Source organism: Ammospiza caudacuta, chromosome 1, assembly GCF_027887145.1.
Source record: "Ammospiza caudacuta isolate bAmmCau1 chromosome 1, bAmmCau1.pri, whole genome shotgun sequence".
Taxonomy (NCBI): domain Eukaryota; kingdom Metazoa; phylum Chordata; class Aves; order Passeriformes; family Passerellidae; genus Ammospiza; species Ammospiza caudacuta.
This window is the reverse complement of record NC_080593.1, coordinates 131,655,774-131,675,697: the sequence shown is the minus strand read 5'-3', so window position 1 is coordinate 131,675,697 and position 19,924 is coordinate 131,655,774. Positions and strand designations below refer to the sequence as shown.

At 36.4% G+C, this 19,924-nt stretch overlaps 1 protein-coding gene across 1 annotated transcript in view; it reads left to right on the top strand.

The window, feature by feature from the left end:
- The window catches only part of VPS13B (vacuolar protein sorting 13 homolog B), a 429,435-nt gene that overhangs the window by 228,520 nt on the left and 180,991 nt on the right, over window positions 1-19,924 (top strand). Inside the window, exons 24-27 of the mRNA XM_058820123.1 lie at window positions 3,793-4,013; window positions 8,012-8,224; window positions 16,116-16,287; window positions 17,365-17,479. Of these exons, the coding sequence (XP_058676106.1) occupies window positions 3,793-4,013; window positions 8,012-8,224; window positions 16,116-16,287; window positions 17,365-17,479 (721 nt within the window). The remainder of the gene's footprint in view (window positions 1-3,792; window positions 4,014-8,011; window positions 8,225-16,115; window positions 16,288-17,364; window positions 17,480-19,924) is intronic.

Sequence of the window (19,924 nt, the reverse complement as noted above, 5' to 3'; positions counted from 1 at the left end):
GTGGGTACAGAAAGGGAAATGAAGACACAGCAGTCAGGTTGCTTTTTAAGGATTGCAGTGGGTACTAATGGTAAGCCTGGGAATAGATCCCAGAGCACATGCATGATAAAGCTTTCATGACCTCTCTCCTACCATTACTGATTTTAAACAAACAAAATTTTTCTTGTGCAGAACTGTCAGTATTATATACACAACATCATGTACAAATACCACAATTGCAATCTATTTTTTTAAATAAAGATAGATACCTCATAAAAATGAAAGCAAACATAACAATTTTTAAATTTATCAATGCTGTACGTTATGCATATGGGAAGTCTTACTATGAGCATTAATGATTAACTCTAGCAAAGAAGCAAAATGCATCAATAAGTACCAGAGAAAGAGCTTCCACATACCAATTTTTTTATTTATAGATTGGAAAAATAATTCAAAAATTCTGTAGGAAATTAGTCTTTCTAAACCATTGCAAGTAGCAGATTAACACAGTTAATGTCTGATGGTTGGGTCGGTCAACTGCCAAATACCTGATAGTGGTATTTATAAATTTAAGAAGTTATCAAAGCATTTGAAATAGTTTAAATAATAAATTTTTAAATACAAATCAATGGTGGTGCTCTATAAAATTAAAAATAAGGATTTATTATAGTAATAGATCAGAATTGACCAGAATCTTCAACCATAGTAGTGGACTTTCATGTATATATTTTGCAATCTTGCCATAATAAATGTTGAGTGTAATGTAGTTCCACTAAAGGCAATTCCAGTTTTCCCAATTTACTTAAAATATTTCAGAATTTCATCAATGAGGTGACAAAATAAATATTATATGTAGATTCCAAGGTTAGATGTAGAGAAAATTTTGCTAAATATGGCAATTTCCTTTCTACCAAGAAATCATTCTTTAAATTATGGGAAAATCCTATAAGCAGTGTTGCTTTTGATGTTTAGATGCTTTGAATTATTTTTTTAATAGTTTCATAAAACAAATTTGAAAATGAATGAAGGTACATTTTTAAAAAACCAAATAAGATATAGGTACAACAACAAAACAAGGATTTATCAGGTGCACAGTTCCAGTGAAGTGTTAGAACAGCAATACAATGTATATTGAGCTGAAGAGGAGGTAACTGGTGACATTGGGGGAATTTCATAGCTGTAAATTCACTGTGTATTTACTACAGTATTTTTTCAACATACTGCAGTTTCTGTAAATTGATAACATTTTATCATAGTTTTCCCTTTAACTTAGATATTGTGTGCAGTCTAGTAAAGCTACCACTGTTTTTTTTCCATAGATATTCTTTCTTTCTAATCCATGAAATATAAACTATGTTAATTTACTGTGGTGGTCACAGAGAAAAACATAGTTCATATGTAATAATTAGAAACATGCCATTGGAGTTGACTTTGCATTTGAATTTTTTCCATCTATTACAATTATTTTTTTGTATTTCTTGGATGACTGAACTTGGAAAAATGCATGAATTAATTGCTTCAAAACTTTTAATCTGCAAACCTTTTGAAAATATTTTCAAGTTTCTTTGAACCAAATTCTTCAGTATGTAATAGTTTCAAAATAAACTATTGAAGTTTTCAGTTTGTTCCTAGGATGAGATACAGAGTTTTCTGATATATACTTTTGGACATATAAATATATTGCTGAAGCCACCTGTGGAAGAAAAAATAGAAGTCTTACTAAAATAATATGGTAAAAAGATGTTGGAATGGAGCTTTCTTTTAATTTCAAAACCCTTCCAATTTCTTTAAATGGTCACAGTTAACAGTTGGTGCTATTTCTTAGTGTTGTGATTTCTCAGCAGTACATTATTGACTGTAGGTCACACCAGGCAGCAAACACACTCTTCATATATTGTTTAAAAACACTGGTTTGAATTTTTTATTGTCCTGTGAGACCCCAAGGGGCCCAGCCCAGTGTACCTTTGTCTGCCATTTTCTCCTCTGATTCTCAAGACTGGCTCCCATGCTTCTGGGGCAATAATTTGGAGTCTTTATCCATGGCTTAGGCCAAAATTTTGAAAAATAAAACTTCATACCAAATAACTTTCTGAATTTTCCTGCAGGAAGGAGAACTTTTCTCCTTCTGTGTTCTCCCTGCAAAGATGAAGACTGTTTCAGGCATAACTGAGGTTTGTGGATGCTCAGCAGCCTGCTGTGTCTAGACCTGGCACTTCATCCAGCTGCTTTTACATTACTTCATATTGGGACAGGCAATTGCTTTTGGTGGATTGAAAATTCACATGCTGGGCACAGACTCTGTTGTTCAAGTGGTAACAAAAAGGCCCAACTTCCTCAGTAGGAAAGCTGAAAAATGGGATGGAGATTTTCTTTAAAGAAAACAAAACCAAACAAAAAAAACTCAAAAGACCCCTAAAATATTATGTTCTTATACCTGTGAAGAGCAAAAACCTTTATCTGTTTCAAGTAAAATTAGAATTATCCACATATCTTTGATTGCCTTATTTTCCTCATGTATTTTGAGCATTCTTTGAATTTTGGTTCAGTGTTTCTCCCAGAGCCTAATTTTTTTCCTCTGGGACCTGGCTGTCATATGTGAGATTGTATTTGCTTTACATGGCAAGGTTTTGGTAGTGGGGTGGGCTGCAGGGCTGACATCTCTGAGAACATTCCAGAAGCTTTCCTCAAATCCAACAAAGCCAGTTCCAACTGGCTCCAAATGGTCTTTCCCAAGTTGAATCTGTTCTGCCCATGAACAGTAACAGGTGAATTATTTCCTCCTGTTTTCCAGCCTTTTGTTAAATTTTCTCTTCTAGTCCAGCTGAGTAAGGGGAGGGATAGCAGCTGTAGTGTGTTCCTGACACTCAGCCAGGGTCAACCCACCACAGGGATTCTGTTTCAAGTTTCATTCAATTCCTGTAATCTGTGTGCTCAAATCCTCTCAACTCTAGCTGGTAGAGCTGTTGAAAATTTTCCGTTACCAAAAGGAGTTCCTGTTGGCCCTTTAGAGATCTACCTGAATAGTTCTGTGATCCTGCTTTGGAAACTTTTATGTTTCATCTGTTGACAACCTAAAGAAAACTGATTGTACAGAAGCTGTAGGCATTTTGTTGTTCAGCTATGCACCCCCAATTCCCTCGCTGATTATTCCTGATAAAAATTCCTGGTAGGATGCCAGGAACCTCTCTGGGTAGGCTTCTTCCTAAATATAAGAAATTAAGTGCTAAGTAAATGTCCATAATAATTTTATTTTTAGAAAATCCATCATCTAGGAAGTTTAAGTGAGACAGTGGAAAGAGCTGTCCTGTGAGCATTGGAATAGGCTTCACTCTGCAGCACCACTGTATTGAGATGCAACCTTTTAAATGAAAGAATTCACTTTTTTAGTATTACAACCTGTAAACAGATATATATATAATGGAAGGAATTGCCCCTGAACTCCATCCATACGCTGAAAAAAGTGGGGAGTGTTTTCTAGATATTCCTCAGTTTGAGGAAAATTATATGAAGAAGAAAGGTTTCTTTGAAGACTGTGTTGTACATGTTCACAGTTTGGAGTTAAAATTCCCAGTGGATTTCAGTTTTTAGAAGTTGTAACAAATGTATTGCTATTGTTAGATTTTGAAGTATAGCATGGAAATAATGGTTGAATTATATTTATGACAGTTTGGGATCAATTTAATGGTTGTGGATTGCACTTGCTGACTTCTAAGGTGGTTTAGAATAAGGCTGTTGCTAGTTTTGTGAAATTAATACCCTACTTTTTATTAAGTAATTGTTCAACTGTTTAACACCCTTCTTTTTAATCACTAGGTGATGCTTTTCCATGGACAATTAGTCTGCATCATTTCAGTGTATATACCCTTCTTGGACAACAGATGACTCTTAATTTGGTAGAACCAATGGGCTGCACTTCTACTTTAGCTGTGACTTCACAGAAACTGCTTTCTTCAGGGCCGGAATCCAGACACTCGTTTGTCGTCTGCCTCCACGTCGACCTTGAGTCCCTTGAAATAAAATGCTCCAACCCCCAGGTTGGTACATTTAATTGATTTATAAAAGGAAATTAAAAATAACTTGATTTAAGTACGATTGATCTGCATTTTCATGAAGAGGGGCTCTATCTTAATTTTTTTTTTTAACTGGGCCATCAAGATCAAGGTGCTTAGATTGAGATTTGCTTTGAAGCTTTCTCAGCTTCTGTAATTTAAACTCTTTTCCAAATGTAATAGCTGTAGTATAAATGCATCTTTTGGCTGATGGAGTGAAATGAACTGCAGATGTACCATTAAATGCTATGATACTGTTCTGCTGTCACTGTGGATTCTTATATTGGTTTAATGTAGGTTTTTTGCTACATTTTTATGGAACTAACGTTTCTTTGAACATAAAGTGTCTTTTAGGCAAACAATGGTATCTGGCAGTAAAAGGAAGAAAAAACAGATGAATTCATGTAAACAAAAGTTACCACCTAATTTGTTTTTATTAAAAGGAAAAGGTGTTCTTAGATTTTTTCAGAAGGCACATCTTATATTTTAATTACTTGGACCTAGTTTGCTGTAATTTCAAGTATAGTAGGTATTTAATAATATTAAAATTGGAATGGCATTGTATAAGTGCAAGTCTTACCTCAATGTGAGTTGAGAACTAAAAAGAAAATAGAAAAATACAATATTTTTCAAGCATTCCTGTTAAAGTGTAATCAAGTAATTTGTTTTGCAAACTGTAAGAAAATATTTCCACTAAAAAACTGAAACTCTAAGCTACATATAAATTGTATTATATGCTGTTAGTGAACTGTTAAAATGAAATTGTAATATGGAATATTAGATCAAATGTTGTTGTCTTAAAGGGTGTCCTTGTACACTGTGATGTTACTAACTTACTGAATTATTCTAATGACTGAAAGGATGCAGAGAAATTATTGGATTTTACTAAAGATTCTGGAAATGCCTTTTCTCCTTTACATGTGCCTTACTTGTCCTTTCTTCTTTTCTTATGCAAAAGGGAAGAAAAAAGGCAATCAGTCTTCTTGAACCAGATGTCGAAGGATAGAAGATGCAAAATGCAGTTCCATAAACAGCATTTGATAGTCATAAATTCACAGTGTGAAATTTGATTCCTTACAGTGACAGGCTGTATTTTTTCTGTAGATGACAGCCTCCAACTAGGTGAAATTTGGTGAATTTGTTAAATGGTAGCAAAGGTGAAGTATTATATTTATATGACTATTATGATTTAATGTGAAACCATGTTCTGGTGGTTGTAAAGTCAGTAGATACTTCCAGTGTGCAAAATTGCCAGGATGCTGTCCTTGGTCGTAGTTTTCAATTTTGTAGTAATATGTTATTTTTTAAGTATAAAATGCTGTAACATATTGAGCTTTACAGATTTTGACAAGTAGTCAGTGGGGTCTTATTGAGTTATGTGTGGTTTTGTTGAGGAGAGAGTGGAAGCAGTGAGAGGGGGAAGCCTTTTTTAACAAATACTGGCAGTTACCCTTTTTGTCCTACCATTTTTCTTCTCTTAAATAGTATGTTCTAAAAATAATTATTATACATGCTCAAAAACACTTAGAAAGGAGAGAAGCCTTACACTTATACTAGCCCTTCTCATATAATCAGAAATGTATTTGTAAAATACTGAGATTACACATTTGAAAGCACACAACCAATAAGAGAAAAAGGAATCCTTCCAATTTAGTCAGTAACAACCAATGGAATGAAATAAAGTGCGTTAAAAATAATTTACCGAAGATGTGACTTTATCAAAGTTTTGAAATTTTATTTCCATGTAGACATGTGCCATCTAATTTGTTTTAATGAGGCTTTATTTTGAGGCTTTTTGGTATTTTCACCTTTTGACATAACTCTGTGAAAATCATCTCCCTCTAACAGAACTTGCTGAACTTACATTGCAGTTGTGATGGCCACGATACACAGAGGATCACCATGCAATTTCAGAAGGCTTTAAGCATTTGTCCATACAGAGTAAAATCATGTCACTTCAGAAGGCTGCAGGCATCTGCCCTTCTTGTTCTTTAGCCCAGCCTTTTATACCCCTCATGTTGATGCATTGCTCCTTTGTGCCCTCTGTTCCTTTTGGTGATTGCTCAGTGCACCTGGGCCCTCCATGGCTCATTGCCTTCAGTACTGTTCATATTTTTTTTCACAGCTGTAGCCCATTGGGGATGAGGCTTGGCCACAGCCCCATTCCCCATTACTACAAACCACGTACCTACAAGCTTATTTTGTCCCTAGCTTCAGACTGGGATATTTTGATCATACTGCTTGGTTGGCTGGTTGCTGGTGATGTTCAGAGACATGGCTACTGCTGTCTGAAATAACCACTGTTTCAAGGTGGCTGGAGAGATTCTAGCCTAAGCGATTTAAAAAGTCTCCCTGACAAGATAAGTAATTATTAGCTGTAATGGTTATGACTACTGAAATCCCAGTAAGATTTGAACCTTTCAGTGTTGGATTAATTGATGACAAACCTCTTCGCCTTGTATGTGAACATACATGTAAACACAAATTCCTTCTTTTGCATTACTTTCTGCCTTTAGGAACAATAGCATAAATAATTTGCTGAAAGGCCTGCTTCATTAAAACATAAAAACATAGATTACGTTGTCTTTTGGTTTCTTGGAAAAAAACTGGGACATGGGGAAATTGCTGGCTTGTATGATTTGGATATCTGCCTGTATCCTATTAAATTTCTAGAGATAATTTTGCCAGCAAAGTGTCAACACCAGTTAAAGTTATACTAGTCAATCAATTGGGTGGACATTCCATTAGTTAGTTGCATTAGGACATTATTTGAGCTTCCTGCATTACATGGAAAAGACTCGGGAAAACTTAGAAATTTGAATTTGGGAATTTAAAAGTTACCAGTGCCTATCAGAGTGCTACAGACACAAAATACTTTAGAGCATAACTGAAGGAGTTCTTCACCAGAGCCAGAGCTGTTTGGCTGTAGATTGCTCTGTATATGAAGGGGAAAAAAATGTACTGTGAAGTTTATTTTCTCTAAGGAAAATTCTGTCAAAAGATTATGTGACCTGCTCTGTGTAAACCTTGAAACTTCAAAAGAAAATCCAAGTTGAATTAAGAAGGTTTTTATAAAATTCCAGCATTTCACCTCTTAAGAAAAGACTGCACCATATATTTTGAGACTTCATCACACATTCTCACGCACAATATCAAGTACTGTTTTATATCAAATATAGATTGACAGCAGTGTTTTTCTGCATCTGTTCTGCCCACATAAGAAGCCAGCTTCATAGAGCAAAAGTGTCCTGAGGCTTAAAGTTCTTATAAATATGAGAATTTAAATTTTTTATAATGGCAACTTTGGTATGGTATCCAGCTGTGAATCTGCTTATATATTATTTTCAGTTTTCACTGACCTTTTTTTTTATACACTATATTCCAATATGTTGTCATACAAATTCCATGATTAATGCCTATTTACAAAAACTTATGTAAATATCTTAGAACTGACTCAAACAATGTGCAAGTTAAACAGTGTGTTTCTAAATATTGGAATGACATATGCCGGGAGACTGTTGAGTTTGGTAGTGAATGTTCTTCCAAAGCCAGATCAGTTTCACATGCTGCATGGGATCATTATTTTAGTAGAATTGGAGTGATTAATTTTGCATTGTTAATATTTTATAAAGTTTACATTACTTTTCCTAGAGACAGTATTTATATCTATGAAATATATGCTAAATTACCTTTGCTTAATTGTTATAATTTTTGTTAGTAGAAGTTTTACAAGACCATGTTATAGTTTTTTTGAGCTATGTGCCATATGTTTATGCAAAGAATAGATTATTTTTATCAAAGTCAATATCCTGTAAATGGTGTTAATTATTTTCTTTGCAATGTATTTGCTTATCAAAACATTCTAAATGGTGAGAAGTTCAGTTCTACTGTGTTCTAAGTCTCAGTGGAGGACTTTGATGATTTTTCCTTCACCTTGTTAAGAAAAGCTTCATCCTAAAATTAAGTTTTATTTTTTCCTTTAGGTGCAGCTTCTGTATCAACTGGCTGAGATCACAAGTAAAGTTTGGAATAAAATTCAGAGGAAAGGAGTTCTATATCAGTCTGTATCTTCTGTCTATACTGAAACCATGACAGGAGCTGTTCCTCCTAGCTCCCCAGTTAAAAGTAGCATTGGTACCATTCCACCAGATACCAGTACATACAGCCCATCTGCTGACATTGGAACCACTACAGAGGTATTTTTATTTCTTAAAAGAATGTGTAGTGTGATTTCTGACCTATGAAATGTAGTGGTGTGCAGTCGAGGAAGAATCAGAAAAATCAGGAAGAGTAGTAGAGTCCAGGTGGCTTGCCCCAATAAACTAGTGAACAGTATTTTATTACTCATTTTGGTGGAACAAAAGAGAGAAAAAATATTTGCTGTATTGGGCTATATTTATTATTGTTTCTATTGTATAATAAATTTATTGTTTCTCTTTGAAGTGAGCGTGTATTATCTTGTGGCAGAAAACGGTGGTTAGTGTGTTCAGGTCAAGAAGCATAAGCCGTTTTTCAAGTCCAGAATTAGCAGAATAGTAAGTGTTGTTTTGAAGATACCTCTGATACCTGTGCTGCTTGTGAGCTGTTCCAAGTAGTCAGCCAGTAACTCTGATGGCTGGGTCAGTAGAGAGCTGCTGTGTGTAAATTGCATTGGCAACCAGGAGAGGTACTGGGCTTTGAAGGTTTCCAGAGTTGGCATTGGACCAAGCCGTGTGCTCACCCCACCTCCATCCAGCCACTGTTGAACCACGGTGCCATCTGTGACCTACTCCTGGAGCTCAGTGCATTCCCCTGTCCCAGCTGTCCATGTCTCACCCTGCTTTTGTGGCTCTGTCACATGAGCATTTGGGTATGCATCTTCAGGTACATACAAGATTGGCTACTTGGGTTTATGTATTTCTGCTTCCTTAATTTATAACACTGTGTAACTGCCTGGAGAGAGCTGGTACCTGATCATCATGTCAGTGTTTGCCTGAGACTGTAAAATATTCAAGGCAAGGAGAGGAGTCCTGTGCCACATGAGGAAAGCAGGCTAATGCTTTTATCGGCATGAATGCTGTGTTAAACTTCACCCATGGGAAACATTGGCCAGAAGTCACCAGGTAGCTGCTATAGAGTAGAATGGGTGATCACAGGAAGCTTTGCAACTGCACAGGCATAGTATTTGTGGTTTTCTTAGTGCCCCTGTCAGGTTTACAAGTTAAAATAGTGATTTGACCTTGTTTATGCTCCAATAGCGCATCAAAAATGTGTCAAATGAATTGAAGGTATACCAAGGTATCACATGTATTCAGTGCTTTGTTTTTAACATAAATCTATAAGGATGTAGGGAGGCTTTTCTGAATGACTGGCTTTCAGTCTCAGGATAGCCCCAGCAACTTTAGGGACACGTCATTGAACAGTTCTGGAACACAAGCAGATATATAGTAATTTGGATTCTGATTGCAATATATATTCAGCTTTTGGCCAGGATTGTCTTAGCCCTCTGTATAGTTTATATTATTTCTCAGGTTTGGAGAAGATGAAATGGTGATTGCTAGTGCCTACTTTTATATGCGTTGTACACACACCCCAAAGAAACAGCTGACATTAAAAGGTGTTTGGGCTAGAGTTTCAGTTCTTAAGTTGTTTCACTAAAATGTTTGTAGAATATTTGAATAGCCTTGTCTTTGGTGTATATCTACGTGTGCATGATGTTAATTGTGAAAAGTATTGCCATGGATACAGAATTGAAGGTAAGCAATAATAGTAAGAAAACAATATGGTCACAAAAATAGTGGTTTTCCCCCTACTTACATCAAATTAATTTCTCATTACAATCAGAAACCATCAGCTTTATAAGTAACAATTTGTTTTTGCTCATCTATATAGACAGCAGTATTTGGAGTACATATTGTACTTGGAGCATTAATTGAAACTACTCAGTGATGTTTTAATCCATGTGTTACCAAGATTATTTTAGTAATATGGGTCCAAGTTCAGTGTTCATATCCTACCCTTTTGCAAAATATTCTTCATTATTTATTTAATTTTCTTTGTATTCTCAAAAAAATGTTATACACTGGCTAGAAAATTTCTTCTTCTAAAAATTCTAAATTATCTAAATGAAATTTAGTGAATTAGTGAACAAGGGACAATATTAGAATAGATTGATTAAATAATAATATATATTTCTGTAGGTTTGTCTTGGGGAAATTTTCCAGAATTTAGTTTTTTATCGGACTCTGTATTTTGTTTATATATATCTATAATTTTGAGCCTTGACATCTTGAAATGTGTCAAACAAAAACAGCCTTGCTGCCATAGCTATGGGATTTTTTAAGTTTAGAGATTTTATAGTTGCTGTGTTTTGCTCTGTGGGAGACACATGATTATTTTTAAAGCTTCTTTCAGCTGCAACAGACTTGCTATAAAAGAAGAAAGCAAACTTGCACAACTATTTATATCAGATAGTAAAAAAAAAAAAAGGTAATTTGTTTATGTGATTTGTGGATGATTTATATTTTAAGCTGTGTCTAATTCTTTTCTTGCTGACAACATGATGTGAGCACCATGTTTTGACATGGATAAAGCTACCTAGGCTTACTGCCTTTTAGCCTGGGTGGTGGTCGGACAGGGAAACATGAGTGAGAGGCTTAAATACTGGAGGCTGGAAACAGTTAATCATTTTTACCATCCCTGCCTTGGAAAAGGTAAGGTAGTGCAGACTGCAACAGGCCACTTGTTACTGTTTACTTAAGTACAAACAGTGGTAGAAGTGTTTAGTCCTTGGGGAAACTCAGTGATTGAGCAAGAACGCAGAAGTTATTTTGATAAGGCATAGCATTAGTGTGGCCAAACTGCGATCATCCCTGAGCTTTAGGCAGGCCAAGGATGAAGGCCTCATATGTTTGGATCTTCCTGATGAACAAAGATAAATTCTGGTAAGAAAATAAACTCAGTATATTGGTCAATTTGCAACAATTGGTAAAAGAATTAAATTGTATATTTTAGGACTTGGCATGAGAAGTTGTGGGAAAATAGTTCAGAGTTTCTGACTCTGGCTTGATTTTTCAGTAGATCTGGAAACAGAGCAGAAAAGTAATGCATAAACATATTTAACAATAACGTGCTGGGTGCTGAAAATCCAAAATGACAATTGAAACTGGATGAGAAACAAGAGTCTTCCGTCTCACTTCAGTTTCTTAGTTTTTTACTGCAAAAATTTTCTGTGAATTTGAGCTTATAAAAAATAAAAAAAATATGTTAGCTACTTCAGACCATCTGTTTTTCAGGCCCTTTGGCTTTGCCTAATGGTTGTGGTTACAGTACCATGAACAGAGGGCTAAGAGGAAATGCAGTCTCTTCCATTTGTTTGCCTCCCAAAGGACAGTCATACAACATGTTCTGTCTTTCAGAGGAGCATCTACCCCTGGCAGAGGGAGTGGGCCAGTTCAGCTGTTTACACAGGTTTTCACTGCAGAAAAAGTATAGGTAGTATGTTGAAGTTAAACTGTTGAAGGGGGCAGAGGCAGCGCTGTGTCCCTCTGCCAGGGACAGGGTGTTGAGCAGCTGGGGCTGTCTCTGGACCAGCTCTGCAGCTGCCATGGCTGCCAGCAGGAGATCAGCGCTGGACACCACAGCCCAACCCAGTGTTGGCTGCACTGACCCGCTGCCACTCCAAGGGGGAGTGAGGCCAAGTCACCTGGAATTCTGGGGAGAAAGCAGTAACCCAAGCACAGGATTGTAGGTGAGGTGAAGCCCGAGGGAGTTGAGACCCTTGTTGGGATTTTCAGCCTGTGTGGTAGAATGAATTCCAAACCCTGGCAATTGCAGGTCCAGCTTCTAATGATACATCTGGGTTGGTATCTGTAACTCTAGGGTAAATGCTGTTCTTCAGAAATCTCACAAATCCAGTTTTAAGTAACCGTGTGCCAAAATTATCAACTGACTGATTCTCTAAGAGGCATTAGACATAATTTAATATCTTCAGAAAAATAATCCAAAAGGAGTGTGGGAAAATTATAGTGTGACTTTTTTTCACAGTAAAGTTATCTTTGTGCTCAAACCACGAAATAAAAATAGCTCTCTGTGGAGAAAAACCCTAACAAAATACATGAAACAGCTGAAAACATTAAATTACAGAAATAAAAGAATCCAATTATAAAATTAATAAATTATCATGGTGGCAATACGTATTTGCTGTTAAGTGTACCCCTTTAAGTTTAATCAGCTATTGTTTACTTCTTTTTCAACTATCAGAAATGTAGAGACCTGCCAAAATTTTAGAACAAAGTTGATTTTCATTCAAAATCCATTTTGGAACATGTTCAGTGGGAGATTGGGGGTATGTGTGGAACACAAGAAGAGACTGTCTCTCCTTCCCACCCATTCCATCACAATTTTTAAGTTACAGTTTGGCAAATGAAGCGTGTTTATGGTACAAGCAGAACTTGAAATATTCCTCAGATTAAAAAAAAAAAAAAAAAAAGAAAAGAAAATGAAAGCTTTTTATAGAATGCAGGGAATAGAGAGCCACAAAAGAGTCCACAGAACATCATCATTGTCAAGAACATTGGCTTGAACTGTAAATAAATATGGCTTGAACTGTAAATAAATATCAAAGTATTGTTTTTCTCTTTTCTTACCTTAATTGGCTTTTATGTCTTGATACTTTGTGAAATCCATCTGAAGATCTCAGCACAGGGAAATTCTCTTTGGCTGGCTCCTTCCTTCAGATCTGCCCTGCTGAAGGGATCTGACCAAAGTACTGTTGACTCCACCATCTTTTTAGAACATGTGAGTTTTGATGAGAAAGGTCGTCTCAGATAAAGTGAAAGTCCAGCACTGAATCATCGTCTTTTAGGGCGATCATTCAAAGGCAAATTATGAAGGTGAGGGAAGCTATTGAAAGGCAGAGTGTCAAAGAAGCTGTGTGGATGTTATACAAAAGAAACAGAGAGGAATTGATTGTCAGAAATTGAAATGATCAGAACTAATGCCATTCTCATGGCGTGAAATCTCAAGTCATGAAATAGGTTGAGGTTTCTCTGATGTCCTCTAACAATGAGGACATTGCAAATAAAGACTCATTAAAACAGGAGATAGGAGTCTCAAAGCATTGTGGTTTGGAAGGATACATTTTTCACTCTGACCTTTCATTGCTTTACAAGTGAGCAGAGCAGTTGAAGGAAGGCAGGCTAGTGTTTGCAGAGGGTTCACAGGGATAGTTGGGGACAGCAAAATGGCTGGGTTATGTCACTGTCTTATTGCTGGTGCCTGCCATTTCAGGAGAAGCAAGGACTAACACTGGTTACCACTGGACAAGTGACTGCTCTGCCTGCATCCTTTCAGTTGCTGGGGAGCTTGCAGGTCTGACACTCTCCAAGGCTGCTTTCCCCTTGGAACTTTTTCATTCCAAGGACAGGTGCTGGCATCCTTGAAGAAAACTGAATTTTGTTTACAATGTTGAAAAGATATTTACTCTCGTGTCACTGTCATTTAGTGCTGCCTTGTAGGACAATTAAGTGGCATTGGAGAGAGAAGAGCTCTTTGTGGACATAGTAGGAAATATCTTGCAAGGACACTGTTAGCAAATAGTATTAAGAGTTCAAAATCTGGACAAAAAGGCCAGAGGCAGGAAGGATTTTGCTGGAGAAGCAAATAGGAATTGCAAGTCACAGCTTGTGAGAAGGAAGTTAACCTCTGCACTGAATGTGTTATTTAGCAGGTTTTGCCCCCTTTTTTTTTTTTTTTTTTTTTTGCCTCATTTTGTTGGGTGCCATATATTCAATGTGCCACTCCAGTTTGGGAGCTAGATGCATCATAGTGAAATGAGCTATCTGAGGTTTCTCCATTGACATGTCCTGCTGTGGCAGGCATTAAATATTATTAGATACACAGCAGGAGACAGGTCCTGCTATATTTAATAATTAAATTTGCAGGCAGTGTAAGACTAAAACAGAAGAGGAAGAGTAAACAAACACTATAAGCAAGAGGATGATGCTAAGTCCATGATTTGGTGAGATATTTCAAGTGGGATTGTGTGAGGAGGTTAGTTCGCTTAGAATGTGATAGGGAGCAAATGCTTTTTGGACCTCAGGAGTCTAACAGTTTTTCCACAGATGATCACCTGTGGCTCTTCAGGTAATCTGTTCAGAGCTGTAAGCAATAATGCCTTATATAAGATAAACAAAAATAAATAGAAATATACTTGTTTTTATTCATGCATTTTGATTCATGCAAAGCCACTGTCACTATAGATGATTGAAGGGTGACCTGGATCTTAATTTTCATTGCATCACATCATATTATATCTGTTAAGCTGGTGCAGGTATTGTAGTCTCATGTTTAGGTGTTATTTTCTTGAAGCATACACTAGTTAGTTGGACAAGCTTTCCCTTCCTCATACAAATGAGTATCTGGAATGGAAAGTTCTTTGAGTCAGCTATTGACAATGTAGATGGTGTCTTCCTAATTGTAGTATCACTAAGCTTTTCAAGGGTAAAGGTTACTGCATGCAGATAAAGTACCTTTGCTATTTCTGGGTCCTCTTATAGTTTAGGAAACCTATAATTAAATTGTAGGCCTGAGTTGAATGAAAATGTGATTTGTCATCATAAATGCTTCCATATGAGCTATGTCATTAGGTTTGGGCTAGGTTCTACCCATCCAGAAAATAGATTGCTAACAGAACTTCCATACTTGCATTTTCCAGCTTTGGGCTACAAAATGAGGCAAGTACTGTCAGACTTTAATTTTGCTGCTGAAGGCAAGCTTTCATGAGCATCTGAAGTTGAAATTAATTCTGACTCTTGCCTGACAGATTAAAATGGTTTCAGTCCAATTGTTGTGCTTACTGTGTAGATCTGCCTTCTGAGGTGTCTCCATAGAAATAATCTTGGCTTTTAATTAGATAAATCTCAAACCTGTTGTTCATCATATTTTACAATGCCCAATCCCACAAACCTTCAATGAAAGATAAGACTTTGGATATTTATTGGTCTGTTAATCTTAGAAACAGCTTGGTCTTAGTGGATCAAAGTGACTAAACCTTTTTCCTTTCTTTGTGCTTGAATGAAGAAAATTTGCAACACATGGTGGAGTTGCAAGTGGAGATGCTTCTGGATATCAGGAGCTTCTGGATGATACTAGTGACTTATGTGTCTCTTGCATTCAGTTTAATAGGCTGTAAACACTGGGGGCTGATGAGCAGTTATATGTTTGCGTCTTTCTTTCCCTATCTGGAAGATCCAGCAAAGGAGCAGGTTGAGGTCCTTTGGCTGGTAAATATTATCAGAACATGCTTGCATTGCTCTAATAAGCCCTCATAACAGAATTTTCAGTATAGCTTTCATTTGTCATCATCTTCTCCTAAAACATTAATCTTTGTGCATTCTTTATTGAGCCCTTAACATTTTAGGGAAGAAACAGAGATAACTGATGGCACAGAAGCTTCCACAAGCTCATTTGTCAACATTTCATACATTTAAGAATATTACAAGTGACAATAATGTTTTAAACAGAAGTATTTAGGAAGTGGCAAATAAAATATTGCCAATTCTTACAGGAAGCGATTATTTTCTGATTTTTTTTTTTCCAAAATTACAGGGAAGCACATACAAGGGGGGAAAAAGTTGGCTCAAACGCAGTGTGTACATAGTGTAGGTATTATGGCCTTGCTGGGTGGCTCTTCATTTGGTGCTTCCAGTGACTCTTCCTTCTTTTGCCTTTCAGATATCTGCAGGCCTCCATATCCCTTTTGCTATTGCATCTCCAAATATTCCTATTAGCCTTTGTTTTAAATTGATGATAGTGTTTCCATAGTGTAGCATTAATAAGGCAAGTCTGCTATGCAAGGAGACCTGTCATAAAACCTTACAGTTTCACCATTCTGTCTTTGCCATAGTCTGTTGTCTCTACCAGAGAAAAGAAAAAATACTTGGTTTATCTTTTCCTGGTGTTACAAATAGCTTAATTCAAATATACTGGTTGGGAATCTGTATTTCTATAGTTTGTGCATCCATATCAGTTGAGATAGAAAAAAAACCCCAGAAGTGGCGAAAAGCAATGCTTCTTTTTTCCTTAGCTATTGCTTTTGTTTTGTAGGGCGATTCTCTTCAGGGTGGTGATGATTCTCCATTCTCAGACTCCATTACTTTGGAACAAACAACAAGTAATATTGGAGTTTCAAGTGGACGTGTCAGCCTATGGATGCAGTGGATGTTGCCAAAAATTACTGTAAAATTGTTTGCTCCTGATCCTAGAAATAACGGCACAGGTATTTTGCATTATTCTGCCTAATGTACTATTTTAAATTCCCTTTGAATTCCTGATGTACTGTTTTAAATAGCACACCCTATTTTACAGCACAGTATTATCTATTCAGAGCTTGTATCAATATTACTGAACACTATAACACAGAAATAATGGGTTGGAGCTGTATCTTAAATAACAGCAACAAAACATAGTTGGGTTACTGCATGCAAATTAAAATTCTGTGTTGTTCTTTGACATAAACTTTCCCCTCCATGTTGACAGATGATTAAGTTAAATTGGAAATAAGTTAGTTAATGTCTGTAGAGTGCTGCATTTATTGCCTTAGAACCAATCATGCTTCATTTTTATATGATTTAGTCATATATTTTGTGTATGTCCATATATAGTCCATTCTAGTTAATAGTGGTAATTTCAAATTTCAATTTAATATGATCACTATAATGTAATCATTAAAGTCAAAGGAAGTTTAATGCAGGGTTCAGAGGAGAAGTTTCAACTTCTGTGTTAAAAAGTAAAATATGTGTTGTGCACAGCTTATCTTTTTTTCTCTTTGAGATGTAGTTGAATTATCATTCAAGAGTAATTGTTTGAAAGGAACTCAGATTCCATAAACTGCAGGACTTCAAATTTTTTTTTTTCTAGGAAATACTGCTGCTTATCTATTAACATTATTGCCCATAGAAATATGAAAAAATAAAGTGACTCATTTTTAAGGCTAGTTTTCAAGAAATTTACTGGAAGCTTTGATTTAAAAAAACCTAATTGTATAAGAGAAAGAAAAATTTAGAATAATTAGAGTAAATATCTTGGCAAATATTTTTTTCTTTTTTTCACCCCTAGGAATTATGCTATAAATACCTAAACTAGAAGCCCCTTATATATATTTCTCAATATATTTGTATAGAAAGGTTTGGATTCTAGTGTGGCACTTGAATCAAAAAGTGCTTTATGAGAAAACTCTGAGTAGAAATAGCATCATCCTATTTACAAAATCTAACATCTCAGATATATTTCATGTTTAAAATCCGTCAAGTTTCAGATTAATAACTAATAATTTTATTTTTTTTTACTATTGCAGAAGTCTGCATTGTCAGTGAATTAGAGGATCTCAGTGCCTCAGTGGATATGCAAGATGTCTACACCAAAATCAAATGTAAAATAGAAAGCTTCAATATTGACCATTACAGAAACAGGTAATTCCTGTGTGTTGTGCTGCTTTGATTTCAGGCTGAAAGACAAAGGCAGGTGGTGTTTTGGTTTTTTTCCTTCTTAATTCTTAATTTAAGGTAGATATTCAGTTTCAGTTAAATTATTTTAACCTTTTAAGTAATAAAAATCACAATTGTGTTTCCTCAGAATTAGATCTAATTCCAAAGAAATACATAGAAATCATTGCAAATTTAGGAGAGTGGTTTTGTCACACTTACTGCTCTCTTGATCCATTAAAAGAAAAGAGTTTAGCTTAACTTTAGAATGGGAAATTCCTGAAATATTGGTTCATGTTGTGTTAGCAAGTGCCATTGTTTAATGCTTTATGCTATATTACTCTTGCACGCTGAAGAGGAACAACTCCATTTTTCAGAGACATCTGTTGCTGTGGCAAAGCAGCAGTTAATGTAATGAAGAGAGCTGAGCTGATGGTCCCTGCTGTGTCACATGGCACAGTGCTGTGCAGACACCTGAGTAAAACTTCAGTAATTAATCTCAAGCAGTGCATCATCAATATTGTGTGTATTCAGTCTGCCTTCCCACTCTGCAAGGCCTTGTTGTCTGGATCATTTGCTGCACCAGGGTGACTGTGTCACTTGGCACACGGCTCTGTAGAATGGCATGTGCCATCTTCTAGTTTGTGTTGGCCATGAACACACCAGTCTTGACAGAGAGAGAGCCTGTGCAGGCTTTCATCGCCTAGGGTAGTATTTGCCATTAGAGATCAACAAATTCCATTAGGAATTAAGAGATTAAGAGAAAATAGAATAGTTACATTACTCTTTGAGTGGAAAAACGTAGTTGAGAGCTTCAGCATGGCTGTTGGCATTGAAAATAACTAAAATTTTTAGGAGCATAAATTGTTTTGACTTGGGAACCAATGTCTGCAAGGTCTTATTGAATGCTTATTGCTCCCTGTGTACAATAGGAAGGTGATTTCATATTAACTTAGCAATGTTACCATTGTTTCTTTATGATTTTATTCCTGATGAGCTACCTTAAAAATTATTTTGATTCCTTTCTGGTTGCCTACATTACAAATGTAGTTATTGTTTGTATATAATATAATATAATATAATATTATATATTTTCTAATTAAAATTTGTATTTTTTAAAAATCTTTTAAAATCATGTCACCATGCAGGAGTGCTGAGCATGTCCTGGGGGGCATCAGTCATGGCATCACCAGCTGGGCAAGGGTGGGGATTGTCCTGCCCTGCTCTGCCCTGGGCAGCTTCACTTTGAATATTGTGTGAAGTTTTGGGCACCACAATACAAGAAAGTTATTAAACTACTAGACAGCATCCAAAGGAGGGCAACAAAGAGGCTGAAGGGCCTTGAAGAGAAGCCATGTGAGCAGCATCTGAGGTCACTTGCTCTGTCCAGCCCGGAGAAGAGGACACTGAGGGGAGACCTCATTGCTGTCTACAACTTCCTCATGAAGGGAGGAGGAGGGGCAGATCTGATCTCTTCTCTCTGGTATCCAGTGACAGGACCAGAGGGAACAGAATGAAGCTGTGCCAGGGGAGATTTAGGTTGGATATCAAAAAAAGATTCTTTACCCAGAGGCTGCTTGGGCACTGGAACAGCTCCCCAGGGAAGTGGTCACAGCACCAAGCCTGACAGGGTTGAAGAAGCATTTGGACATCTTGAGGACATGGTGTGGCTCCTGGGGATGGTTCTGAGCAGGGCCATGAGTTGGACTCGATGATCCTTGTGGGTTTCTTCCAACCCAAGATATTCTATGACTCTGTGAAGTCCCAAGAGATATCCCCAACAAACTCAAAACTTACTCCACTTGACAAAATTGTCACTGTTCTCATTTATATTTTCCAATCTATTTGGAGTACCTTTCCTATGTGCAAATCTCTGTGGACTAAAACTAAAGGAGAGAATAGATAAGGTTCACTTTCTGTCTTCCAGGCCAGGGGGAGATTGGCAGTCAGGACATTTTGAAGGAATTTTTCTACAATGCAGAGAAAAACTTTTGGTGAGATTTCTGTAGTAAACTAAGGTGCTTACCTGAATAAGTCTTCTTAAGCAAATTACTTCACTTTATTCTCCTATGTATTAAAAAGAATGGTTACAAGAACTGTACAAGGCACATTTTAATACTTAGAAGCTAACTTTTTTAAATAATACCAATTTTGTAACATATGAATACAGATTTGCATTCGCAGTGTCTTCGTTCTTGTAATCTTTCTCCTCATTCTGTTAAAGCTGTCTGCTGAAAATCCAGGGTAAGTCTCTACACACCAGATTTTACTATACTTTTATTCTCATGTGTCTTGACCTCTTGCTGTAGGTTGTCCTTTCATATAAAATTTTACAGTTACTTTTTTTAATCTCTTTTTTTTGGTTGTTTGATCTGATTGAATTTCAGCTTTCTAGGGAAAGGTATGGCATAGGTATCTTGCAATTACATCGAA